The 25,855-nt window shown below is 52.8% G+C and overlaps 8 protein-coding genes across 8 annotated transcripts; 5 read left to right on the top strand and 3 right to left on the bottom strand.

Annotated features, from left to right (window-relative positions):
* Nucleotides 1-237: 237 nt before the first annotated feature.
* Nucleotides 238-1,137, bottom strand: BCR38DRAFT_489807 (uncharacterized protein; the record flags this gene model as incomplete). The annotated part of the gene is made up of 3 exons (XM_040864442.1): nt 238-559; nt 629-971; nt 1,032-1,137. 3 exons carry the CDS (start codon nt 1,135-1,137, stop codon nt 238-240), a joined length of 771 nt encoding a protein of 256 aa, XP_040710940.1.
* A 1,810-nt stretch (nt 1,138-2,947) lies between these two features.
* Nucleotides 2,948-4,807, bottom strand: BCR38DRAFT_353993 (UV radiation resistance protein and autophagy-related subunit 14-domain-containing protein; the record flags this gene model as incomplete). Its single annotated transcript, XM_040856837.1, has 2 exons — nt 2,948-4,360; nt 4,415-4,807. The coding sequence occupies 2 exons, from the start codon at nt 4,805-4,807 to the stop codon at nt 2,948-2,950; spliced, it is 1,806 nt and encodes a 601-aa protein (XP_040710939.1).
* Nucleotides 4,808-5,320: 513 nt separating this feature from the next.
* BCR38DRAFT_501409 (uncharacterized protein) lies at nt 5,321-9,805 on the top strand (the record flags this gene model as incomplete). The annotated part of the gene is made up of 2 exons (XM_040864839.1): nt 5,321-9,180; nt 9,259-9,805. 2 exons carry the CDS (start codon nt 5,321-5,323, stop codon nt 9,362-9,364), a joined length of 3,966 nt encoding a protein of 1,321 aa, XP_040710938.1. The 3' UTR covers nt 9,365-9,805.
* A 265-nt stretch (nt 9,806-10,070) lies between these two features.
* BCR38DRAFT_354126 (dihydrodipicolinate synthase) lies at nt 10,071-11,018 on the top strand (the record flags this gene model as incomplete). The annotated part of the gene is made up of 1 exon (XM_040856849.1): nt 10,071-11,018. One exon carries the CDS (start codon nt 10,071-10,073, stop codon nt 11,016-11,018), a length of 948 nt encoding a protein of 315 aa, XP_040710937.1.
* A 3,556-nt stretch (nt 11,019-14,574) lies between these two features.
* Nucleotides 14,575-18,035, top strand: BCR38DRAFT_461082 (uncharacterized protein; the record flags this gene model as incomplete). The annotated part of the gene is made up of 4 exons (XM_040862488.1): nt 14,575-14,889; nt 14,940-16,683; nt 16,741-17,900; nt 18,021-18,035. 4 exons carry the CDS (start codon nt 14,575-14,577, stop codon nt 18,033-18,035), a joined length of 3,234 nt encoding a protein of 1,077 aa, XP_040710936.1.
* Nucleotides 18,036-18,844: 809 nt separating this feature from the next.
* Nucleotides 18,845-22,872, top strand: BCR38DRAFT_478109 (kinesin motor domain-containing protein). The gene is made up of 4 exons (XM_040863093.1): nt 18,845-19,263; nt 19,322-19,361; nt 19,418-19,537; nt 19,598-22,872. The coding sequence occupies exons 1-4, from the start codon at nt 19,221-19,223 to the stop codon at nt 22,605-22,607; spliced, it is 3,213 nt and encodes a 1,070-aa protein (XP_040710935.1). The 5' UTR covers nt 18,845-19,220; the 3' UTR covers nt 22,608-22,872.
* A 30-nt stretch (nt 22,873-22,902) lies between these two features.
* BCR38DRAFT_80514 (uncharacterized protein) lies at nt 22,903-23,493 on the top strand. The gene has a single exon (XM_040865664.1). The coding sequence runs from the start codon at nt 23,021-23,023 to the stop codon at nt 23,342-23,344; it is 324 nt and encodes a 107-aa protein (XP_040710934.1). The 5' UTR covers nt 22,903-23,020; the 3' UTR covers nt 23,345-23,493.
* Nucleotides 23,494-23,584: 91 nt separating this feature from the next.
* Nucleotides 23,585-25,815, bottom strand: BCR38DRAFT_489801 (TAP-like protein-domain-containing protein; the record flags this gene model as incomplete). Its single annotated transcript, XM_040864441.1, has 5 exons — nt 23,585-23,849; nt 23,903-23,978; nt 24,039-25,289; nt 25,336-25,522; nt 25,582-25,815. The coding sequence occupies 5 exons, from the start codon at nt 25,813-25,815 to the stop codon at nt 23,585-23,587; spliced, it is 2,013 nt and encodes a 670-aa protein (XP_040710933.1).
* Nucleotides 25,816-25,855: the final 40 nt, after the last annotated feature.

Here is a 25,855-nt window from a genome sequence, read left to right as displayed (position 1 = left end):
TCCATGTTAGTGAGCCTTGAGTTTAAGTGTGAGACCTGGTTATATTCAGATTCCAGATCCGTGCCGGCCAGGGTATATATCCACATCTGTCTAATCATCAAATTATGCACACAAGAAATTCTATCAAAGCCAACATCATACATCTCCGAACGCCCCGTGGTACCTCTGGTACGCATCCGGCATATTCCTGGGTGTTCCTGGGCTCACTTCATTCGCTTCAGCTCTGTGGTGGGCCATCTACACAGGAGGAACAGTGATGGTAATGGTGGTCGTAGGAGGCTCAGGGGCAGCAGGATCAGCTGGCGCAGGAGGAGGAGTGGTTTCCGGTGCAGCGGGTTCCGCGGGTTCAGCAGCAGGTTCCGCGGGAGCAGCAGCCGGGGGAGCAGCAGCCGGGGGAGCAGCAGCCGGGGGAGCAGCTTCCTCTGCTGGAGCAGGGACGAAAGCCGCCTCCGCCAGGGGAATGGTTCCTACCGTGCCTCCGACGACAGCGGTACCGTCCACGCTTGCAGTCGTAGACTGGGATGCTTTGACGTAATCCACGATTTGTTGATCGTCGGTACTGTAATGAAGCACATTAGCCTGACTGTCTATCATGCATAAAGGTAAAGGCAACAAGAGCAGAACTCACGGATTGATGACCATGACTTGGCCTTCTTGACAATGAGGCCCCGTTGCGCAGTAGAGGAACATAGTGTCTGTACTTGTGACAGGCATGTTGAAGGTGCCGACCTCTGTCTGGCCGTCCACAAAGGGAATATGCCCACTGTGTACTCCCGTGGCGACTGTGGCTTGTAGCGGCTGGCACGCAGCCTCGGCGGCGCTCTGGGTGACGGTATGGTTGCCATTGCTGAACTGGAACTGCACGATATCTCCCACGGCGGCCGTCACAACGTTCGGTGCGTATGTATCTTGGGGTCCACCCACGACGACTGGGATGATCTTGTTGGCCGTTGCAAGGAAGTCTTGTCTGACTGTGCCTTGTGTTAGCGGCTATGAAGCATTTTGTGTGATAAAGATGAGAGTATACATACTAGTGAACTTTCTAGGCTGGCCGGGAGCCGCAGCAGCAGGAGGTGCAGGTGACGGCAAGGCCGAGACTGTAGCAGCCAAAAGAGATGCTCCCAAGATGAACTTCATTTTGGAATGTTATGAGTGTAGGACTGGTGTGTGTGAAAAAATGAAAGTCTGATCCGAGTACCGCTCAACGGTTGCCTTTCCAAATTAGAAAGGATGAACTATTATGCAGAAATACCGGTCTACGGCTGCTCTCGCGTGGAGGGTAGAAGGGAAACGGGGGAAAGTACTGTTGGCCGGGAAAGAAAGAGTAAGGATTGAGAGAAGCAAATAAGGTTCATTTAGGTAGGTGGTGAACTCGAGTATATACATACTCACTTATACAATGGGTCCCGTTAGTCAGGAACAGATAATGGTGCCAGTCGGCGCCGAGAGGTTTCCTCGGAGGTGGACAGCAAACCAGTCAACGCTTGTTCTGGTGCCGATGTGCTCATTCTAGGAGGCTCTCCTCCACTACAGAGCCTCCTCAAAGACTCCACGCAGTCCGGGAGACCGCCAAGTCGAGGCCATAGACGTAAGCAAGCCCGGATCAGGCTCAGTATAAGTGGCAGGAGAGACCCAATAGGGTATCATGGTGGAGAAATGCATCGACCGCCGTGCGACTGTGCTGACGCTTGCTTGGGCTGGCTGTCCAGATTGGGTGGAGTTTTGTTTGAGGTTATTCCCAACTTATTGTGTTGAGGCTCTTGGCAGGACCCCTGGTACTCCTGCAGAGCTCGCGCCAAGATCTCCAGATCCTCATTGTGGTGGGGATTAACCGCGTCGATCCTATCAAGACAATGCGAATGTCTGTCGAAATCCACATCGGATGGGGCTCATCGTTTGAGGTGCTTCATGGGCAAGAAATATTTCGAAACTCGCCAATGGGCCGGTTTCTTGGGCGCAATTTTCCTAGGGCAGCTGGGGCCGATGTGGGTGGTTCCCAGGCAAAACGGCCGCCGCGGGAAGGGTGGGCGTGACGAATTTGTGGAGCTCAGCCTCTGCCATAACGTCTTTCATGGTTTCGAGTCGACTTCAGATCGTCATCTGATCCTATTTTGATACACGAAACTTTTGAGATCATTGGCAAGTTCGTTCGCTTTGCGAACCCATGCCGCAGGGACGGCACTTCGGATGGCGACAAGTTCGGGTCCAGTCGCATTGGGACTAGAGATCATCGGGAAAGTGGGAGGATATTTATGGAGTAGATCAGTTGCTCTCGCTAATATCTTCCCGAATGCTGTTCACACCGTGTTTCATCGATGACGGAGAAAACACGGTTTCGCCCGCTTTGCTTTTCGATTGGGATATTGAGTGCAAACACGATTCCACCAACAAAGTGGGACGCGTTGGGCTGGAATTTGTAAGCATGCTTCCTCGACAGAGCACTTCGAGGCTGTGAGCAATTGACTCCGGTTAGGGGAGAACGAAATGTACCTCGTATCCCTTGAGGTGATGAGAACCCTGTTTTGGTTTCCTACAGTCGCAAATACGCAGCACGAAGAACTCGGCGATAGGCTCGGGAATACCGGAGAGGTTCAACGCTCTATGTCTGGTTGTCACAGCGACTTCTTTCGACCTTCCTCCTTGTTGTTTGATCTAGCGACTGTCTCTTAACAGGTACAATGAAGACATTTCAGATCACTTCACTGCTCGAAGCAGGCTTGATACCACATCGCGATGGCAGTCCCGAATCACCAATCACTCCTGCCCAGAACAGAGTTGTCGAAGTCTTTCCAGGGGAACTCTCTTTTCAAACCTCGTGCCTATTTCTATCAACGTTGAACTATTGGGGTATCTCAAACAAGTCCTGCGTCTCTCCGGTCGAATGTCCTATGTGCATATCCTTACAGCTTTGCTTCGCCCAAACCCCCCCACCCCGAGGCGACATATCCTAGTTAAAGATATTCTCTCGGAGACCTTTGGTTCGTAACGAGAGCGTCTTGCCATCTTGGAAGGGCAGCTTGGGACTAGGCACAGAAGTAGCACCGTGGTTGCCATCACCGTTAGACTTGGCGCCAATGGCTCGCCGCAACTCATCTCTTTGCCGTGATAATACCTCGCTATCGGCACTGCCTCTGCGGCTGCCTCCAGTACTGCTCGCCCCGTCGTCAATGCCCGTGATTGAGCTGCCTACACGGCTCTTCAACTTCCCAGCCCAGAGACCACGGACACCACCTCGCTTGCGCTCCGGCAATTCATCGGTGCCTGCGCTGCAAACGTAAAGCAGATACTTCAGGTTCGGAAGGGTATGACGTATATCAACCACTTTCAGACCCGCAGACGCACAGAGTGCTTCAATGTCCTTGTTCAACAAGAACCACCCATAATCAAACCGGTACTGCGCTGTTGCGCCACCGCGTAAGAACAGGGGGAACGTCCGCTGGGTATCGGGGATTTGCGATATGTCGTCTCTGATGCTACTGCGACTCCCAAACGTTGTGATTGTGTATGGAAGAGGGACACCGAGATAGTATTGCAGGGCATTTGTCAGTTGCGCCACGTATCCCAATCCAGCCGACAACGCATCCTCGACAGCGCGTCCCGCTGTCGGATCATAGTCGATATTCGGCAGAGTGATACCGCATATTTGGAAAGATAGTACGACGCCCGTGGGAGACGGCGTGATAGGAAATATTCGCTCGAGATCTTCGCATATTCGCCGCCGTTGGCCCCGAATCTGGTCGCGTATACTGGCCACGGCCTCTCGAGAGGCAGGGAGCCTGTTTGAGGCGTGCTCGACATCTTCAGCTGCCCTTTTCTGTGCTTCACGCCCTTCAGCTATGGCAGCACGTCGAGCTGCGATGGAGAGCTTCAGTTGATCGCGATGTGCTTCAGCAGCCTTGACGGCGCGTTGCTGCGCTGAGACATACTTCTTGGCCAAAATGGCATTTTGTTCAGCTTGTGGTACCGTGTTAGTGGGTGCTCGCTCGAGTATCTTGTTGATTTGGTCAGTGATGCTGTCGCGTGTTGCGATGGCATCTTGGATCGAGGCATCAAGATTGGAGAGCTTCATGAGCGCATTGTACGATGAAGTAGGTAGGATCGGGGCGCGTCTAGGACCCACAAACTTGCCCGGTAGGTCAAGAGTATAAACGCCATCAATGAGGTGGAACACAATGCAATTGGGCGGAAAATGTTGATTGCGCAGGGTACCAAGGAAGTTGAGGTGTCGTAGGTCTACTGTCTCTTCCAGTAGGAAGCTCCATTCCTGCAGGCGCTTTGCCCAAATTTTAACCACCAGCTGCGAAGAGCGCGAGATGAACGGATCGGCTTGTGAGAGATCGAAGAAGCGGAAATCGAAATTCTAGAGCAGACTTGTCAGCTGCGCCCAGGCATGAAGTTGCGCACGGAAACGTACCATAGAACGTTCTCCGGCCTCGCTTATATACACTGGCTCATCTTCATCTGCAACGTGCAACGAGAAAAACACATCTGCAGCTCTACTTTCGACAGCGAGCTCCAGTTGTTTCTGCCGCGTGATTGGACTCTTGCTCGCGAATGTGGTGCTACGGCGTCGAGCTTTCCCGGGTCTCTGTCGTAAAGACTCGGTGGACGCGGCATGGTGAAGGTGAGCGGTCCTCTTGATTTCGTCAAGCTTTCCAGACGAGTCTTTGTTCAGTTCCAAGTCGTCGGTAGTTTTTCCCTGTGCGCGAGCAAAGCTCAAGTTTCGCAAGTATATCCCCTGAACATGCCGCAATCGTCGGTTCTGCGGAAGCAGCAGCGGGCGCGTCGATTCGGTCGAGAGAGACATGTTTTCATCGGTGCCGGGCTGCGAGAGGCAGCAGATCAGGAGCGATGTTGCTCATCAGCGACCATCAGATCTGTCAGCCAAGCGCAGTTGTTCTCTTTGCGAGTAGACAAATTCGCCTCAACATACAATGCCACATGTGAAAGAATATTGCCAAGCTACGGCATCATAAGCGGGTTTAAATCCGAGACGTCATCTTAGTTGGTTGGGTAGCGGAGTACTCCGTAGAGCTGAAAGGCGGCCGTGCACGGCAGAATGAAGCATGTGCGACGCTATGGAGAGCTCAATTTCAGGGTCCAAAGGTCTACTGGCGGATGCTGGTGAGCAACCTGCAGCAGCCCACTTTGCCACTCTAGAGCGGATGCTCTCTACTGCTCAACAACGACCGTCAACCACAAAACATAGGGACCCGAGTCGCCTACCCTTCGCCGCAAATGGCGCAACAACATCCCACTTATTTCTCTTGAATCATGAGGGGCTTCAGAGGCTTGGCCATGATAGCCTCACGCGACAATCATGTATAACCAGGGCAAGATCATGAGGAGGCTGCTGGGCCGATCCAATGAGTCCAACGATACGAACCTCGGCGTCACGAGCTCGCCCATCTCGCAGTCCTATCGACCCAATGCATCGCAGGATGCTATACATCACACGGGTGTGCCCATTTCATGCATAGACAGGTCAAGCGACGGTCAATATGCTGTGATTGGCGGCCGACATATCCTCAAGACGGTCAAGTTCGATGGGTTGAATATCAAGGAAAAGGACGGAATCGATATCCGCGCAATCATCACTGCCCAGCAAATAAACCAGCCGAATTCTGCCTCAAGTACATCAGATCAATTGTCCATCAAGGACGTCAAATGGGCCACCAACGAAAGTGGAAAGTCCACCATCTTCACTGCTTGTGCCAACGGCAAGATATTCCAGTACGATGTCAGCCGCCTGGGATCAGCATCCGCTGGGGGAAACGGGCTAGAGTTCATTCAGATGCGCGAGGACTCGCGCCAAGTCAACAAGCTCGATATCAATCCCCACAAGAACACTCTGCTCCTGTCCGGCAGTCAAGACGGAATAGTTCGTGTCTTTGACATTAGGGCGCCTGTGCCTAACCAGACTGGCCGGTCAACCTTTCGCAACATACAGGCCTATAGATGCAACGCCGAGGGTGTACGAGATGTCAAGTGGTCACCCAAGGAAGGTGTGATATTTGCTTGCGCCACTGAATCTGGCGCAATCCTCAAATGGGATATCCGGACCCCCAAGGCACCTCTGCTGAGGATAAATGCTCACGATGCACAGAAAGGAGCTTCTTCCATCTCCTGGCATCCAGACGGAGATCACTTGATCAGTGGCGGACTTGACAGTAAATGCCATGTCTGGGACATGTCCAAAAATGCCGACAAGAAGCAAAAGCCAAAGTGGACCATCTCGACTCCAGCACCAGTCACAGTTGTGTCCTGGCGCCCGGGACTGTGGTCTGCTACGGCCCAGGGTAAACGTGCTGCTCAAGTCGCCGTGTCATATGAAGATGGCTCCACTCGTAAGCAATATGGTATCAACTCGGTGCACATATGGGATCTGGCCCGGCCAACGATGCCATTCAAAGAGATTGACCGATTCGATAGCTCGCCTAATGCGCTGCTGTGGCATGACCAGGATCTCTTGTGGACTGGTGGCTCAGATGGGCTTTTCACCCAATGTGATGTTGCCTTTGCCCCCAAAGTCATCGACCGGCAGTCATCATCAAGCCTTGACTTTTCTCCACGTGGTGACGTGCTCATGTTTCTCGAAGAGCGGCCACCGCCGCCACGACCAAGACCAACAATAGTTGCCCCAGAACTGGCGCCAACTTCATCCCATAGCTCCAATTCAACGACGCAGATGTTAAGCATCAGCCGCAGTGACTCAGAAGACGATGTTGTCGGAAGCTTCTTAGGTCCTAGGCGACGTGCTGGGAGGCGACGGCGACCGAGCACCCGTGCGTCACACACATTCAGTACTACACCGCCGTCCGGTCATGGCATGGAAGAATCCGTACTATCACTCGAACAAGCGATAAGTGTCACTGGCACCTTCAAACCGCAGCAGGTGATGGCTATTGGCCATGTTCCTGCTGCAGCCAAGGCAAATGTATACCACTTTCTCTCTGTTCAATACCTGGAAACTCTGGAAAAGGAGCTTCCACTCGGCGCAGGCGCGAAGCCCTTGAATGAAAGAATTGCAGGCATCATGGAGCACTATGCCAGGTCTGCAGAGATCGTCAGTCAATATCGGCTGGCTCAGACTTGGCGTATCCTCTCTTACGCCATGAATCTGCTTCTTGCTAGAAGAGCCCAATATCACCTCGAGCTACGGACGAATCGAAGGAAAAATCCCAAGTCGCCCGTTTGGAAGAACCAAGGTAACTCGGCAAATCTTTTGGGAATGGAACGCTTCGGGCAGTCACAACGAGGCGAGCAAGGGACACCTAGGAAACCTGCCTCGATTATTTCAGTAGAAAGTCGCCTAACTCCTGCGAGATCCCTTTTGGCCGAGGAGTTTGATACCGAGTCAAATCTACCCACACCTCTGGCACGCCCGGTGGAGGATGCCGGCAAATCACTTGCGCCGGTTCAAGAGATAGCCAGCTTTGCACTGCCCCCAGCTGTCCATCAGGAACGGCCGTGTCTCCGGCCAAGGCTTGATTCCGCGCCCCTTTCTGTCATGAGTCAAGATAGCCAGATTTCTAGTACAGACGGTTATGACTTCTATGATCTCTTAGCGGTCGATGCGCTCCCAATGGCCATTGAGGTACCCAAAAAGAAAGAACCCTTCTCTCTGGCTTATGTAGGACCGCGGACACCAAGTAAAGCGGTTATGGCTCGGCATGATTCGGATGAGAGCTTTGTGCAGATGTTCTCCCTTTCTGATGGCACTCGGTTCGTCTCCAACGGGAGTCAGCCAACGACCGACACTACTGGCTCATTTGCCAGTCAAAGTCAAGCTATACGCCATAATAGTGTGCGCGTGAGCACCAGTGGAACTTCAGAAGATGAATTTGGAAGCCGCGTTAGGGGTTATCAGATCCAAGAAACGCCACAGGGGAGACGGCAACACATGCCTCAGGTTCCTGAAGGGGAAGACACGGAGAGTTTAGAGGAGATCTTCATGATATCTCAGACTACTGCCGACACCGGTGACAGTGAGTACTCGCAAGAGAATTCTCAGGAACCGTCCCACGACTACTCACCAAAACATGTAACACACGCTAGACCCCTTCTTGAAGTTACTCGTGCTCCTTCATCACGCAAGACTTCGAATGAGCGTATCGCCTTGGGACACCCGGAGGAAGAGACGTCACCCGAGATTACAGAAACGGATTTCATGCCATGGCCCGACGATCCTCCTTATCCACATCCCCTCTCATCAGAGATGGATGCGAAAGTTAGTACACCGCCGTCTAAACCGTACAATCTTTTATTACGAGCCATAGAGTTCGAGACGAAGCGTTCATCCCTTAATGCTTCAGCTATGATCCTTCTCCTGAAGCCGTTACTCCCCGACGACATGATCGATACTCTTCAGGCTGCCGCCGTCCTGCGACAGTATCATAACCGTCTGATGGGTCAGAAGTTCTTCATTGAAGCCGCGCTGCTTCGAAACTTATGTGTTCGAGACTGGCCGGAGGGCATTGATATTTGGGGTGAGAATTACACGTCGGTTTTCACCCAGGCACAAGAACGCGTGTCAGTTGGTTTCACGTGTCCACAATGCAAGAACCCACGCGAGGTCGATCGCTCAAAGGCAGATGGCCTTGGCGTCTGGCAGTGTGAGCGCTGTCGCTACATCATGGCGCCTTGTGCTATATGCAAGCATCGCGACGCAACCCCAGCCTCGCTACCGTCCGTCCCTGTTGCGGATGGGATTGCTAGAGCATCGTCTCAAAGTGAACCCATCTTGTCATCATGGTGGTATTGCCCCGGATGCTCCCATGGTGGACACGCGACGTGTCTACAAGGCTGGCATGCGCCTATCGCACCTAGCAGGTCGAATAGCGGTTCATCAGTCGGGGGTTCTCCAACTGTGCACGACGGGCAGTTCCCCGACACGTACAGCGATGGGTGCTGTCCCCTTGATGGATGTGGCCACGCTTGCCTCCCGGGTAAGTGGCGGGACGAGACCAACACTGCACGCACGGAGGAGTTGGGTCGAGCTGTCCGAGAACAGACGCGAGTATCTATTTCTTCTTTCAAGGCAAACGAACGGGTTATCAGCAACTTAGACGGCTCCACGGCTTCGGGGTCGGCCCCGCTGATCATCGGGGGCGTGAAGAGTGATGCACTTGAAGTTCCTCAAAGTGGAGCTGTCGAATGGGTTAGAGAAGCACTGGCTAAGTCTGGCTTGGAAGCAGATCGAGAGGAACGAACGGGCCTTGGAAGAGCCGGCGGTATATTGAGCATGCTCAGTTCTAGTCCGAAAGGGACGGGCAGTGGCACCGAAGGCGGTAAAATAGAGAAAACGGAACGAGAGCGCAGGAAGAGCGTCAAATTCGCTGGGGCTACTGAGGAGAGGCGTTAGAGACGGCCGCGCCCTGCAGTAGACATTAGCAGCGACACACAGTCAGGCTCATCTTCGTTGACCTCAGATGGCATGAAGAAGTCATCGAGAGGTCAGCGGAAGCGTGTCAGGTTTTCGGAAGAGACCGAAAGGGGCGCAGAGGAGCCGAGACGTTAGATGCGATGGTTTTCCCCCTCATGGGACTGGTCTTCGAGCCTGTCTTCACGCTCTTCACGAGGTTCTGCTTAGATAAGATGTCCTTTCTTTGACATGGGCGCTCAACACGACTCATGATGGCCTCTACCGAAGGCGGTTTTAGGTTGCTGTGGTGTTGATAAGGGGACGGCCGACAGCGGAGCTCTACCCCACAGCGGCGAGTTGGGCTGGCTTAGCCGGGGTTCGGCTTATCGGCCATAGCTCCACAAGGCTAGAGAGGGTTTCCGAATGACTGCATATCCGATGTCAAATTGCGAGACGCGATATCCGTCCATGTTGGAGCACTTGGAGCATGTGGTGGTGCTCCACCTATTTGGTGTGTCCCACTTCTAGCCAGTTCACACATGTATAGATAGTTCACGCATCTCACGGTAGCGACTAACTACCGGCTCATTGCTTATATTACTCCAGTCATTTCCTCCGATCCAACCTCCTTGTCGAACTCGTGGTACATTTTCCTCACTCGCGCCTAAATTGAGTCGCAAACCGGAAACCACACACAGCCACAGCTATGCCATTCCCCAAGGTTCCACCCCAGGGCATCTGGGCGCCATCGGTGACGTTCTTCGACCCGGAGACGGACAACCTACTGCCCGATGACCAGGCAAAATACTTCAAGCACCTCTCAACTACTGGGCTAGCCGGCCTCGTCATCCTCGGTACTAACGCCGAGACCTTCCTTCTCACGCGCGAGGAGCGCAAACAGCTCCTCAAAATCGCGCGCCAGGCCACCGGCCCAGACTTCCCCATCATGGCCGGCGTGAGTGGGCACTCGACGCGGCAGGTGCTCGAGTTCATCGGCGACGCCGTCGAGGCGGGCGCAAACTACGCCCTCGTTCTCCCGCCCGCTTACTTCAAGGCCGCTACCTCAGCTCCTGTCATCGAGGCCTTCTACGCTGAGGTCGCGGAGAAGAGCAAGTTGCCTGTCGTCATTTACAATTTCCCGGGTGTTTGTAACGGCGTTGATCTCGACTCGGATACTATCCAGCGCCTCGCGCAGAAGCATGAGAATATTGTCGGCGTCAAGCTTACGTGCGGGTCTGTGGCTAAGATTACGCGGCTTGCGGCCGTGTTGAAGCCTGAGAACTTTGCGACTTTTGGAGGGCAGTCGGACTTCCTTGTTGGTGGGCTTGCGGTTGGATCTGCGGGGTGCATCGCTGCGTTTGCGAATGTGTTCCCTAGGGCCCTGGTCAAGATTTACACCCTCTGGAAGGAGGGAAAAACGGCCGAGGCGCTCGAGTTGCAGCAGAAGCAGGCGTTGGCTGAGCAGCCGTGCAAGGCGGGCATTGCGGTTACTAAGTATGCGGCTAGTTATTTCACCGCTGGTAAGGCGGGCGTGGAGGGTGCGGAGGAAAAGTTAAAGCCGAGGAGGCCGTATGCGCCGCCTACGCAGGCGGTTAAGGATAATGTGGTTAAGATGCTGGGCGAGGTGGCGGAGGTTGAGGCTACTTTGGTGTAAAAAGCTGGCATGTTGAAAGTGATTTGGAAAGATGGGATTGGTAGTGACGCCGGAGATCTGATAGAAGGACGGACCACTTGTGTAAAAAAAGGTGCGGATTGGATAGATGGTGTTAATGAAGGAAATAGAACACGATCCCGCATTCCTAAGTGCCAACTGCTTAGGTTGAGCTGTCACAACTATATCCCAAGTTTCAATCCGGTGGTGGTTTCCAAGTTGTCTCCTGAGAACCTATCTCCGTGTTGATCTCTACCAGGGCCTCGTTACTGCTTCCTTCTTGGCAAAACCTCGACATCATGCAATTAAGATTGATCCTGGAGAAGTCATCGTTCCTTTGATTCGGAACCAGTAGTAGTAACATTGTTACCAGTTCTTGGAGAATCAGAATACTTGCTACTACACAGCTGATGCTTCCTTCGTCTGAAGGTCTATCTCACTCATCCATCAACCAGCCAATTTAGCACCAGACTGACTGTCTGACCAGACAGAGGCCCAGTTATCTTATCGTTGTCAGACCAGGTCAGACCAACACAGAATAGACACTCTGCCCTAGTCACCATTAATCGACCGGTGAACGTGGTTCAACTGAGTGACGGAACAAGGAGAGTGATGCGGGCAGCCAATATGGCCGAATGATCCACAGCGAATTATATCGCTCCACACCGTCTATATGATCCAATTGCGACTATGCTCCGCCGACAGACCACCCAAGTCAAGATACACACTGCGCAGAGACTAATCGCCACCAACTATCAGGTCGTTGCTCTTTCCACACAGCGCCATGCTCCCTCGGGAGACTGAACCTAGTTGATGAGAATACCGAGGTGTTCTCTGCCTGACGGCGTAACAGGTCCCGTCATTAGAACTTGAGATTCAGTCAGTAATTGCTTTTCAAATGATCAACTCACCTTTCTTGGGCCGCCTTCTATGATTGGAAACGATCTTGATTCAAGTTGATTTTTTGTTCTCGTTATTTTCCATGTAGATTCCTGACTGCGGTCTGGCAGAGGTGTTGCTTGTATTGTTGCATGATGGACTTGCATCAAGGTGCTCCATACCCCAGACTATAATGTTGCTTGACGGCAATGCGCGTAACACCATCGCATCGCCTTCTTTCGTTATCGTTTAGTTTCGCTGTTATTCATGAAATATTCGCTAACTGGTGTTCGCATAGGTCTAACCGTTTCTGCGGGCGCGCCACGGTCTAGAAGACAAGCAGAGTCAGGAGAAAAGTCGAACTCAGATCCTGAGAGTGGTTCATGCGCGAGAGAAGTTGGGTCGTATTTATAGACAGCTGAGTAGCAAAAGCAACGGTTCGAGGGCGGCGCTATTAAGAAGCAAGAAAGATAAAGGCAATCGTGAATCACGTTTCTAATGCTCAACTTTTGTCTCTCTTCCTTCAGTTCAACGGGAAGTCGCCCATCTTGTGTCAGCGGCGGCGGCATCATTTAATAATGTGACCCAAGCCGACGGCGTCGTATTTGGCGACAAATAATTCAAGATAAACTGCATTTGCCCAGGTTTCGTGGTGCCTCCTGGTTCCATTGAAGGTGTTATCCGTTTGAACTAACTGTATATTTATACGGACGGAAACCCCTCTCAGATGAAGCCCGGATAAAATTGGAGGTGAAGCATGTGAATTATGTTGTCCCTACGGACGTTGGATATTTTGCAAAATGAGAAGATAAGCTTTTCATGGTTGTATTAACTGTAATTTTGGGACTGCAGACATGCTTGATTTAAACTGTAAGAAGTAGAGGATGGATATCATGTCTTATGATCTTACGTATCGTTAAATAATAGTCAAAGCTTATATATCTTACTGTAGCTATAGAGTATTAGGTCTTTATCAAGCGTCCTTAACTGGAATGGTGATTGTGAAATGAGAACAGACTTCATGTTTGTAACTAATTTTCTTTTAGGAAGAACCTCCACACGACCGGTAGTGCTCAAAGGTTTGAGATAGCAACAATCTACATGAGATGCAGTCCACACTATTGCTTCAGTTCCCTATCAAGCTGCTCAAGCTGCTCAATCCAAAGCATTCAACTCATACGGAGAATCACTTCTTGCAAGCTAAAGATAAATGAACGTAGTCTATGCTAAACATTGTGCAATAGTATAAAATTCATGGCGACTGAACCACTATTGAAAGTAAAAGACTTTGATGATCATAAGTTTTACCCAAGATCGTGATATATGGTCTTTTATGCATACGCATTTCTCTTAATCATTCTATAAACACTCTCGATCGCTGGCTCTATTATTTGTCTCTCCCGTTTCCCTTCTCTTTTCCCTTGCTCACATCTGCCGATAGTAACTTGGACAGGGAAACAGTCCATTTCACGAGGACAGATGTGTCCTATTCCAACCATTCGCTACCCAGATTCATTGCTAATATACCATGTCCCGGTTTGTCGAGGATGTCTTCTGTTGTACAGATATCGTAGTATGCCAAGCCGGGCTTACAATCTGGAGCTGAAATACTGCTGGACAGAGAAAATGGCCGCCAAGATGCTTGTGACACCAAGCCTCTCTCATCACGTCAAGAGTCGGCTAAGACACACACTCGAGAAAATGGAGGTGCGCAGCGCGTCAGGTCGTTAAAGCTGCATCTGCCTGCCCAACGGCCCTTGCAGCAATTGACGATTGACCTGCTGATAGCTCTCGGAACAAGGTGACATTTGCCTGTCGGCTAAATGCACAACTCATCCACTTCTCCGCAGACTCCTCAATTCCCCCAAATTGAACCAAAATTGAGGTGAACTCGAGCGCAGGGAACCACCGTGCATGACCATTGAGTCCACCATCTTACATAATGTATTGTCACTCAATTACGGAGGCCCTGAAAATATGGCAATGGTTTCTTCTGCTCTACATAAGTTTTCTGTCTTACGCAACCGTCTGTCATCGTGTTGACTACCTAGGTACCCGATGAAGCGGTCGGTTGGAGAGGCGTTTCCCCACACTGAGATTGAGCACTAGCCGGATACCTATCTATAAAAGGTTAGTCTCGTGCGGGGCATACTCCACGAGTTCCAGTGATTTCGTCGTGGCGCTAGGGTCCACCGGCTTTCTTCTCCAAGCGAGCGTGGCATCGCGACTTCTTGTCAATATTCGGTCCAAATTACCCGCCAACCGGCCATCACCAACCTTCAGTTTCTCCAATTCACAGTGGCTTCGACTGCGGACCCTTGCAATCATCATGGCACGCCATAGGATACCGCTCGAACCATTTCAGGCACCTCGCTCCTTGGCATCTAGTGCGGCCTGGGGCAATACTGTTGTATGACTCGGATCATGGGAACGCTTCCGCATTCTTCTCGGACAACCTGCGCAAGGGCTTTATAGTGCGCCCTTAAAAATGGAGATTCCAGTGGTTTGGGTGAATATATATTAGGCATCCTCCAGAACAGCTGCAGCTCTGTATTCTCGAATACGCCCCTGTTCGGTCCAGGCGCTTGGGGATGCTCGAATGCTCACGCCAGACCCAATTGCGGCGAACTGACAGCCAAACTTTCGACAAACGGTTCGTGTGGTTTGTCAAAATTCCATCATGCGCCCCACCGTTGCAGAGCCGCTGTCTCTGCTCGTGGCAGCAGCGGCTGTGCCTTTAGCCTGTGCCCTCGGACAACAGCCCGTCATCAGCTTCACGAGTGTATCAGGGGGGTTCCAGTTGGCTGGTGGTGACATCGAAACTCCCCAGATTCTCGTCTCGAGCGATGATTATTGGGGTGTAATTCGAGCGGCTGGCGATCTAGCCCAAGACTTTGGACGGGTTACTGGAATCAACTTCACGCTGAGCAACGGTGAAGTACGAGCTTCCCCTGCTGTGTACGAATATAAACCCATCGCCACCAACTACACTGTCGTAAGTTGTGCCCAACGATGCATGGGATACGCTGGCTCTGACAACCCTAGTACACGGTGAACGGAACCGAGTACTTTTATGGGCCCAACTTTACCGATCCTGCGGCAGCAGATACCGTCATTATTGCCGGCACTCTGGGCCATTCCAAATTCATCGACGACTTGGTATCCAGCGACAAGCTCGATGTGTCTGATATTGAGGGCCAATGGGAGTCATTCGTGACCAAGATCGTGCACAGCCCAATCCCAGGCTGCTCGCAAGCCGTCGTCATTGCAGGGAGCGACCCGCGAGGCACCATTTTCGGTATATACGACATTAGTGAGCAGATCGGTGTTAGTCCGTGGTACTGGTGGGCAGATGTCTCGGTCCGAAAGAACGAGAACATCTGGTTTTTGTCTGGCGACAAGGTCCAGGCCGCGCCATCGGTGAAATACCGCGGTTTCTTTCTGAACGACGAACAACCAGGTCTCTCTGGGTGGGTCGCAAACAACTTCGAGGACACTCTGTATGGCGTGGGGTATGGCCGCGACTTCTACTCCAAGGTCTTCGAGGTGCTTCTTCGGCTGCGTGCCAACTACCTGTGGCCAACGGTTTGGGGAAGCATGTTCGAAGTCGACGACCCTGCCAACCAGCCGCTCGCCGACGCATTTGAAGTCGTTCTGGGAAGCTCTCACACAGAGCCGATGATGAGAGCCCAGAATGAGTTTGGCAACTTTTACAAACCCTACGGCTTGGGTGAGTGGGCTTATAACCTCAACAACGAGACCATCAACAAGTACTTCGAATACGGCGCCCAGCGTGCAAAGCCATATGCCAGAAACAGCTTGTGGACCATGGGAATGAGAGGCACTGGTGACACAGCCATAGAGAACCTGGGAACCGATGCCATTGTCAGCATGCTGGAAACTTTGGTTGCAAATCAAAGAACAATCATCGAAGACGTCCTGGAAATGAACATCACTGATGTGCCCCAGATGTGGTGTCTGTATAAAGAGGTGGCAACCTACATTCTTGACGGCCTCGAAATTCCTGAGGATGTTACCCTGCTGTGGGCCGATGATAATTGGGGAAACGTTCGAAGAGTGCCCATTTCGAACGAGACGAACCGGTCTGGTGGCGCTGGCGTGTACTACCACTTTGACTACGTGGGCGATCCGAGGAACTACAAGTGGATCAATACCATTCAGCTAGAGAAAACAGCAGAGCAAATGCAACTTGCCTACGCCCACGGCGCTGACAGAATCTGGATCGTCAACGTCGGGGACCTGAAACCCCTCGAGCTGCCAATCAGCCATTTTCTCGACATGGCCTATGATGTGAAGCAGTGGACAGTGGACAATATTGACGACTGGTTGTCGGCTTGGGCTACTCGCGAGTTTGGCTCGCAATTTTCTGCTGATATCACCGAAATCATGACGCGATATGGCATGTACGCGGGGAGAAGAAAGTTCGAATTGATCGAGCCATATGTCTACTCTGTCGTCAACTACAACGAGGCCGATGCTGTACTGGAACAGTGGGCCAGATTGATGGACGACGCACTGGCTGTCTATGACCGGCTGGCCGACAACCAGAAGGCCTCCTTCTTCGAGATGATTCTGCACCCCATCCAAGGCGGACATATTGTTCACAAGATTCACATCGGCGCCGAGAAGAACATGGTCTATGCCAACCAACATCGCAATTCGGCAAACGACATGATGATGCAAGTATTCTCAGACTTCAATGAGGATGGAAACCTCACAGCCCAGTGGGATAGTCTCCTGGGTGGAAAGTGGGCGCGCATGATGGACCGTAAGCTTGGTGTTTAGGACTGGGTTGTTTGGGTAAGCTTACTGACTTATATTGCAGAAACACATCTTGGCTATGATGGGTACTGGCAGCAGCCGATGCGGAATGTTGCCCCAGCTATGGCCTTTGTTCAGCCGGGTGTAACTGCCATTGCAGGTGCTGTGGGAATCGCAGTCGAAGGTTTGAATGCTAGTATCCCTGGCGATGACAAGTACCACACAAACTCTGGTGCGAGTCTTACTTTGCCCCCACTTGATCCATACGGCGCCGCGAGCCGCTGGATTGATATTTTCTCCCGAGGCACTTTTTCCTGCGACTGGTCGGCTCAGATTGATCTAGAATGGGTCAAGCTGTCCCAATCGAGCGGGACCGTCGGCCCAGGCAATGGAACAGACTCCCGCATCTACGCCTCTGTTGACTGGGCCAACGCTCCGCAAATTGTGAACAACACCGTTGCCACTATCAACATTACCAATGGCTGCGGACTTCAGGGCTTTCAGCAATGGTATCCTGCGCCCATTGTTCTGCTTCCCATCAACCTACGCAGCATCCCGGAAAACTTTACGACTGGCTTTGTCGAGTCCGACAAGTACGTTGCCATTGAGGGGCCCAACTACCAGCGCATACACCCCTCTTTGAATAACTCCTCCAGCAACTCCACCTCTACACTTACCTATCACACTTTGAAGAACTACGGTCGTACCCTTGGAGGCGTGACCTTGTGGCCGCAAGACACCCCGTCTGTCACCGCCGACTCGGCTCCATCACTTGAGTATGACGTATACATCTTCACTAACACGACCAATGTCAACGTGACCCTCTACCTCTCACCAACACAGAACTATTTGTCTGACCGCGACCCTCTGCATTTCGCCGTCTCACTCTTCCCCGCCGGCTCAACGCAAGCCACGCCACAAACCGTCCGATTCATCGGGGACAGTATCGGTCAAGACATGCCGACGTCCTGGGGCTACGCAGTGGGCGATGCCGTCTGGGGACATCACCCCAGCCACAACACAACGACAAGGTGGAATGTTACGCAGGAAGGTGCTTACAAACTCCGTGTGTGGGGCTTGGCTCCCAGCGTGATTGTGCAGAAGGTGATCGTGGACTTGGGCGGTGTCAGACCAAGCTATCTTGGGCCACCGGAGAGTTTCTTGGTTGGCCGCGACAAGGAGGGCGAGTACAATGGCACGAGTTTCGCGCAGCAGGCTGGTGTGGTGGGATGGCTGGGGCAAGCAGGGATTTCGTCCAAGATGAAGGATGGTGGTGAGCGGTTGAGGGTGAGCGGATGGGTCATGGCCCTGGCGATGGGGTTGGGACTTGCTGCCATGATGTAGGATGATGACCTTTAGGTCTGCCATGTGCTTCTTCCAAGGCCCCTTCGCGTTCTTAATCTAATTGTCCAATAAATGATAATACCTAAGGAATATTCCCAGTTCTCGCGCGAGCTGGACCCATCCTGTCCAAGTTCAAGTTGCATCGAAGCGAATAAGTCTGAAGGACGATTCAGAGGCACACGGAATAAGAATGCAGAGCAAAGACAGTGATCTCAAGAACAAAACAGGGCTAGGTCCATGGCGGCTCTTGCAGTGAAGTTCCCACACCTGACGATTTTAACTGATGTGGCAGCCAATTTGGGGAAAGACTACCCTGGAGTATCGCTTATCAGAAGCCAGAATCGGGGTTTAGATGTATCCCGATTTCCCAAACTCCAAGACGTTATATCGAATATTGCCCCCTTGCGTGTGCCGGATTATTGAGACGAGAAATCCTCGGCGTACATCTAGGGCTGCTGCGGTCGCCTTGTGAGACGGTACTCACGGCAATTACACCCAACCCCATTGCCAGCGATCCTGCGTCATGCGCAGTAGCTGCACGATTACTCACCTCCAGGAAAGAGTTATGGAAAGAGTTAGCCAAATGTCCACAGCTGCCATGAGATGATTTGACCTAGGGACGCCACATCTTGCAGTTATCCAAGTCAGCGGATTTCAAGGCTGAGAAACTAGCAGCTTTCGAGAAACATGGGGCAAGGAATGCCGAGGTAAGGCAGCGAATCAGCGGTTCGGATACTCGCCGCCGTGTTTTGACAGCACAAACCATGCTCTCCGCCCCGCTTGAGCTCCTGGCTAACTTCGCTAGAGCAGGTACCGGTTGCCGTGGTGAATGGCCCAAACATGGAAATTGGGAAGATTCGAGTGACGATGGAAGCGGCTTTCATCTGCAGCTGAAGATCCACACTCGACACGAAGAACCTTGCGAGCTTTGCATTCCATCATCTACGCTGCTCATTGCTTTGCACGATCCAGGGGCACACGAGAACTTGTCAACATAAACACCATCGAACATTGTTCCCATCATTACGGAGTACTTTTGGTCACGACGAATTCCCTGGGCTGTTTTTGTTTACTACACGAAGCTGCCTGGAAAATCGCCCACGCATCGACGACACGCGATCCCACGACTTTTGAGCGCGTCGTCGCAGCTTTGGATGACGCAGGGTTCTTAGCGGAGGACTACACACTTCAATCTTCAAAATGGTAGCTGAGGATCCGGGGGCTTCATCCATCACCGTCGCAGGTAATTAGAGACGATGCCGTCAGGCCATGTTCGACGATGCTGATGCCAATCAATCCAGTACGAGTGCGACCCTTCACAATCCGAGAGGCTGCACAGCTGTACGTTATGATCTTGGCGAACACGAATGCACCTAGCTGGAACTGACCGGATGCAGACATCGCAACGATGAAGGCACAATATTCCTGGGAGATGGCTCCTTAGCCGCAGCACCCACGCCAAAGCTCAAGCAGAGTGGTATCAGATCAGTCATCAAAGTCGTCGATGACAGATGCTTGTTCGTGCCCCCCAGCAGAAACACAACCTGAGGATGACACTGACCATACGCCTTTCGCAGAGTCTTCGACCCGCCCGAGGACAATCCTGTCCAGAAGTTCTCGAGATCGGTGGTTCCGAACGGCAAAAAGGTCAAAGATCAAGTCTTCGCCTTCGATCGCATATTCGACGAGAACGTGACGCAAGCAGAAGTGTACGAAGGAACCACCAAGAATCTGCTGGACAGCGTCCTCGATGGCTACAATGCTACCGTATTCGCGTACGGCGCTACCGGATGTGGCAAAACCCACACCATTACGGGTACTTCGCAAATGCCCGGCATTATCTTCCTCACCATGCAGGAACTGTTCGAGAAGATTGCCGACCGCAGCGACGAGAAACACACCGAACTCACACTGTCCTATCTGGAGATCTACAACGAGACGATCCGCGACCTGTTGGTGCCGGGCGGCAGCAAGCAAGGACTGATGCTCCGGGAGGATTCCAACCAGGGAGTCAGTGTGGCAGGACTCACGAGCCACCACCCCAAGGACGTCCAAGAGGTCATGGATATGATCGTGCGAGGAAACGAATATCGAACCGTGTCGCCAACGGAGGCGAACGCAACATCGTCGAGATCACACGCCGTGCTCCAGATCAATATTGCGCAGAAGGACCGCAACGCCGCTGTCAACGAGCCGCACACCATGGCCACTCTGAGCATCATCGACCTTGCAGGCAGTGAGCGAGCCAGTGCTACCAAGAACCGTGGCGAGCGCCTACTGGAGGGCGCCAATATCAACAAGTCGCTGCTCGCTCTTGGAAGCTGCATCAACGCGCTTTGCGATGCGCGGAAGAAGAACCACGTGCCCTACCGGAACAGCAAGCTGACCAGATTGCTCAAGTTCTCGCTCGGGGGAAACTGCAAGACGGTCATGATTGTTTGCGTCAGCCCCTCAAGTGCCCATTTCGACGAGACACAGAATACGCTGAGATACGCCAACCGCGCCAAGAATATCCAAACCAAGGTCACCAGAAATGTCTTCAACGTGAACCGACACGTCAAGGACTTCCTGGTCAAGATCGACGAGCAAATGGCTCTCATCAACGAGCTGAAGGCACAACAAAAGAATGCGGAGAAGCTCTCCTTTGCCAAGTTCCAAAAGCAGCTGGATAAGAGAGACCTGGCGACGCGCGAGGGTATTCAGAGAATTCGCCTCGCCTACGAGAACTCCTCACCCGAGAGGCAAGAGAAGGTCGCCCACATGAAGAAACTCCGCTGTATCGAGAGGCGCATCGGTCTCCTTTCGTCTTGGATTGCCGCCTTCGACGGCGTCTGCGACACCAAGGAGGATGATGATTGCATGCCACCGAACTTGGCCGCCTTGCGCAAGACGGCTCAGGGCGTACTGATAGAGCTCGAGAACAGCCGGCACCATATCCATCAGAAGCTGGAGAAGACGAACTGGGAGCGGGCTATCGACTCGGCTCTACAGCACAGTATTAGCCAGCTTCCGACGGGAGCGGGATATGCCGACACCGGCGAGATCTCAACACTGCAGAGAGAAGCCGAGCTGCTCAAGTCTAACTTCACCCGTGAAGCATACCGCGACGTGTTGGATCAGGACAAAGCAGGCGATGCGGGAATGATGCAAGCCTTGCTGACCGCCCAATTCGAGATCCTCGCGTGTCTTTCGGAGACGATGAACATGGACGAGGGGGAGGCTGTTGCCCATGCGAAAAGAATCATTACTCGGCTGCTCGATGTTGGGTACTCCGCAGCGTCGCACATTGTGAAGCCCGAGGGTGGCAAGATGCCAGTGGAGAGATTTTCTCCATCCAAACGGGGGACACCCAAGCGCAAGAAGGCTGCAAATGTTATGCTCGAAGCTGCGTTGCCCATCCACAACGCTGCCTTGGCTGCCTTTAAGTCTACCGCGCCTGTCGAATCATCTCAATTGTGTGTCTCCCCAGGCAAGGGGTCACCGCGACGCCGCAAAGCGCTGAACGCGCGGAAAGGTGTCACCTTTTCACCTGTAAAGAAAAAGTCGCCCTCCAAACGCATGGTCCGATGGAGGGACGACGATGGCGAGTCGGGCACGCTGGCCGACTTTGAGAAGACACCCCAGAAGCCCAAATCCACATCAGTGCCGAGCTCTCCAGAAAAGAGTTCGTCAGGGAAAAGCTCGCCTGAGGAGACTGTAGCGGTTCCTTCAGACCCATCCTACCTCGGCAATGACTCAGCCGAGGACTCAAGTATCTCGCTCGTCTTACCCGAGACGACAGTGATTCCTCCCGCGAAGCCTAACAGGTTTCAAGCAGGTTTCTTGTCCAAGGCTCGACCATCGACTGGCCCGGCCAACGGGTCACCCGTACCGCCGACGCTATCCCTCAACCTCACATCTGATGAAGAGCGCAACAGTCCCTTGCGCAACCTGGATTTGTCGCGCGCTGCTAATATCAGGGCGATGTTCAGGCGCGTCTCGTCAACACCGCCAAAGGCTTCGTCTCTGCCTCTACCGCTTAACATGCGTTCTACACCACCCCCAGCGGCAGCGGACGAGAACCAGCCGCCTTCATCCGACTCGGAAGGAAATTCCTCCTTATTCGACACGGATAAGCTGCGTTCCGCACTGCACGCCACGAAGCGCCGCGACCGGCTATCGTCTCTGGGCGTGCCTTCGGCAGCCGCCGGTGCCCGGCGCGTGTCGTCCATTGGCAGTTCTGTCTCGACAATGAACGGTGCACAGAAAGGTTCCAATAACTACACCGGTCCTCTGGCCAGCAGCACCAACGGAATTTCAAGGCTTCGACGGAGCAGCGCGGAGAGGCGTAGGAGCCCACCCATCAGTTGCAGCCCGCCCGGGGTTGGTGTTAAGGAAGTCAACCGGTCGTTCACGCCGGGGCAGGCGAGACGCATGGGGTTCGGAGGCAGCGTCAGGGTTAATGGAAGCCCGAATGAGCGCGCTCGGGAACGCGAAGCTAGCATGCCAGTGGGTGGTATTGCTGGCAAAGGCCGACGTATCACTATTGGTGGTGCTGCCATGGCCGGCAATGCGCGACGAGAGAGGGCGGCGATGGGCTGGCGATAGGCGTCAAGTGTGGATGCGTCTTGTTGGCGTTGAGGAGAAGATACCTATTTTGAGATTGGGATGCTGGTTATACGTACGCCCTTTGGACGGACCCTGGGTGCTTTGGCTTTGCCGAGTCTAGACTTGGAGCTCATGTCCATTACTTCATAGCACTAATTTTGTGACAGGTGCGCTGGACGGCGTTTATGTGTGTGTATTGCTCTTGTATTATTAGGCTACGGAGGTATGATACTGCATGATAACCAGGCGACTAAATATGCATCCATTTGTTTCTTCCTGCTGTTCGCGTGGAGGCAGTGCCTGTGTGCCTTGTTTTCATGTCAGTCGATGTCGCTGTCTCGCTTTGGGTCTGAGACCTTTGCGCTGGTAAATCCAGGAACCGACAATGGCATTACGCGATTGATGGATGAGCAATGCGAACCGTCAAAGCCCGACCCTATTTTCTCGTGGCGATGGCCACCACGGCCTTGACATGCAGACAAGTGATAGGCTATTGTGAGCAAACCGATATGAGCAAGAATAGTGAGGCACGAGAACCTGCAGCAGTGGCTCGCGCAATGTTGCGCAAAATCCTTCATGTGATGCGTCCCGGGTTACTCCTTCCTCAGGGCCATCCATCAAGGATAGGGCACAATGAAAGATACCAAATGAGGGAGGGTAATGCGCTCCCAAAATCCTCCAGCCGGCATGAAGGCCAGCTGGAAGCTGGCCGTTGTATAGTTTTCAACTACTACTAAGGTGGTCTTGGACGAATCCTTAATGACACATCTAACACCCTTGCGCAAGAATGGAGGGTCCATGAGTGTTCTGAAATTGCAGGGGTGGCGCTCGACAAATAACAAAGCCCCTGTCATTGTTTATGGCGTTTGTTTCTTCAAATAGGTTGCTAGTGCACCCAGCTGGGTATCTCACTCTCAAACTGAGTGTGGGAATACACACATAAACTCAGTAGGTCAGTAATGTAAGCCAGCTTCAGGCTATACCAATGCCCAACTAGACTGGGCCTTCCATAACTTCTCATCTTCTTCTCTCCGACTATCGCAACCAGACGGATTCACGCACCCGAGAAAAGGACGCCATTCCGGCTCCGTGACTGTGCCTGGCGCTGGGAGAGAGCCATTCTGGAAATAGGCACGCACGATTTTCGCTGTTCCAATGCTTGGGTTGGAATAAGAGCAGTGCCCCTCGGTGTTTTGCTGGAGGACCGCCGATCCAGGGAAAAGGGCAGGAATACCGCGTGCGCTATGTATAGGTTAGCTTAGCCACCACTGTCGCCCAACTTCCCTCGGACATACTTCCTTAAGGGCGTCACCGGGTCTAGCGTATTCCCTATCGCCAAGATAGGGGAGGTAGTCCGCCCTTCAATGGCCCCTGAAACATTAGATTGTTAATGAGAAGATCTGCCACCGACGGAAACCCTGGCACCCCTACCTTTGTAAGCCCAAGCCGGCCTTGCCTTCCAGCCCATACAAGCAAGGCGTAGCGTGCTCCACATGGTCCCCATAATATCGCTCTGCCGTTGCAGTTTTTGCAGATATTCCTTGTACTCATCTTTGGTGTCGTTGGAGACATCATCGCCATCTGCACATCTAATAGCAACGCCAGGCACATATCTAGACTGTCCAGCTACGCAGGTTTCGGAGAAGGGCCCGTCGTCCACACATGCATTTGAGAGCAATACCTTCTGCCGAACGCGGTTCGCTTTCCACGCCGTCGCTCTAGTAACGTTCGGGCCCTCCAATAGGCCGCCGAGAACATCGAAGAAGACGTCAGAAGTCCGGTATGGCTCATACAGTGCATTGACCAACATGCTCATGATATCGGCGTGTTCAAAGATCATAGGACCCTCCTCGCTGACCGGGAGGACGATAGGACTGTTACGAAGCCTGTTGGTGATGACACCGATGATACTCGACATGTAACTAGCCGGCATGCCTTCAAAGTAGAATGAACACCGGTCTTTCGAGCCACTTCCCTGACAGTAATCGTTCCACTTCCTTGGGATTTGATCTGTGTCCTGTAAGTTCCTCGTCCATCCAGTCTTGTAGTAGTCAGCAGCGTCCACTACGCCATCGATGACAACACGACCAATACGGTCAGGATGCATCGCGGCGAAGGTTTGACCCAGAACGGTACCGTAACTAAAGCCCCAATAGTTGAGCTTTTCCCTGCTTCGTTGCCATGCTGAACTTTCAGCGATGCGCTGGTGGTCCGCAGGTTCCATCCGAGGCAACCTAGCAAGGACTGACGAACAGGAGGGGGCCATGAGCCTCTTGACCTCTTTCTCACGCCACTCTGCATGTCGCTCTACAATGGCCACCATGTCCTGAACTACCTGGGCTGTGTTGGCATGATAAGCAATGTTGGCACCGTCAGTACGATTTGCCGCGCAAGAAGCTCCCACGGCATCTTTCCTCGCCCATTCCTGGTTCAACAAGACGTCAGAAGCACCAGAAATGAAGACAGAAGGCCCAGACTGTGCCCAGTTATGCTCCGCAATGGGATCAGGGAAGCACGTCGGGCGAGGAGTAGTGTTATTGACGCCTCTGGGGTCGAAACCAACGATATCGAAATATTTTCCGTCTGCATCATGGTCCGCTGGGTCTTCGTGTGGATCCACGATAGTTTGGACATACGGTCCTCCGCTAAGTACTTGAAAGATGCCAGACTCTCCAGGGCCGCCTGTGTATAGTCAAACCTGCACCCATCAATCGCCCAGGAGGCTTACCAGGGTTCATCAGAATGGGACCTCCATAGCGAAGATCTGTAACTGCCACTTTCGCAGGTTGTTTAATCACAGTAATGGAGACTCGATCTGGGATGGAGACATTGCCCCAGTTCATCGGCACCGAAAGTCGAGCACATTGAAAGCCATCGAAGCAGTCATGGAACTCGAACTGTTCCGTGGGTTGGATCTAAGCAGTCGGGCTTATCAGTTTCGCTTGTACGGTGGTTGATATTGTGCTTTTCTCACTTTCAACCAGTCGAATGACTCGTCTTGGGCTTGCACATCTGGGTCTGCACGACAGGACCTGGATAGTCCCAGCCCGGGAACTGAGGTCCAGTAACCGCGATAGGCGCAGAAGAGGAGAAACGTTGCGACAATGGGAATAGAAGCGCCCAGTCGATAGTAAGCCCCATAAAGTCTCATTTGTTTCGCTTCGCGGTCGTGCGCGGATAAGCATGCCTTCTCTGGCGAAGGCGCCATCGTGATGAGCCTTGATCGAGAGTGGTTCTCAGCTTAGACG

Source organism: Pseudomassariella vexata, assembly GCF_002105095.1.
Source record: "Pseudomassariella vexata strain CBS 129021 chromosome Unknown BCR38scaffold_18, whole genome shotgun sequence".
Lineage (NCBI taxonomy): Eukaryota > Fungi > Ascomycota > Sordariomycetes > Amphisphaeriales > Pseudomassariaceae > Pseudomassariella > Pseudomassariella vexata.
This window is presented reverse-complemented; position numbering and strand designations above follow the sequence as displayed.

What these genes read in the sequence shown, in the direction of transcription:
- BCR38DRAFT_478109 (XM_040863093.1), top strand. Translation starts at nt 19,221, where the DNA reads ATGGTAGCTGAGGATCCGGGGGCTTCATCCATCACCGTCGCAG. An exon ending in ATCCGAGAGGCTGCACAGCT is followed by an intron (nt 19,362 to 19,417) that starts GTACGTTATGAT and finishes GACCGGATGCAG; the next exon opens with ACATCGCAACGATGAAGGCA. An exon ending in GTCGTCGATGACAGATGCTT is followed by an intron (nt 19,538 to 19,597) that starts GTTCGTGCCCCC and finishes CGCCTTTCGCAG; the next exon opens with AGTCTTCGACCCGCCCGAGG.
- BCR38DRAFT_80514 (XM_040865664.1), top strand. Translation starts at nt 23,021, where the DNA reads ATGCGAACCGTCAAAGCCCGACCCTATTTTCTCGTGGCGATGGCCACC.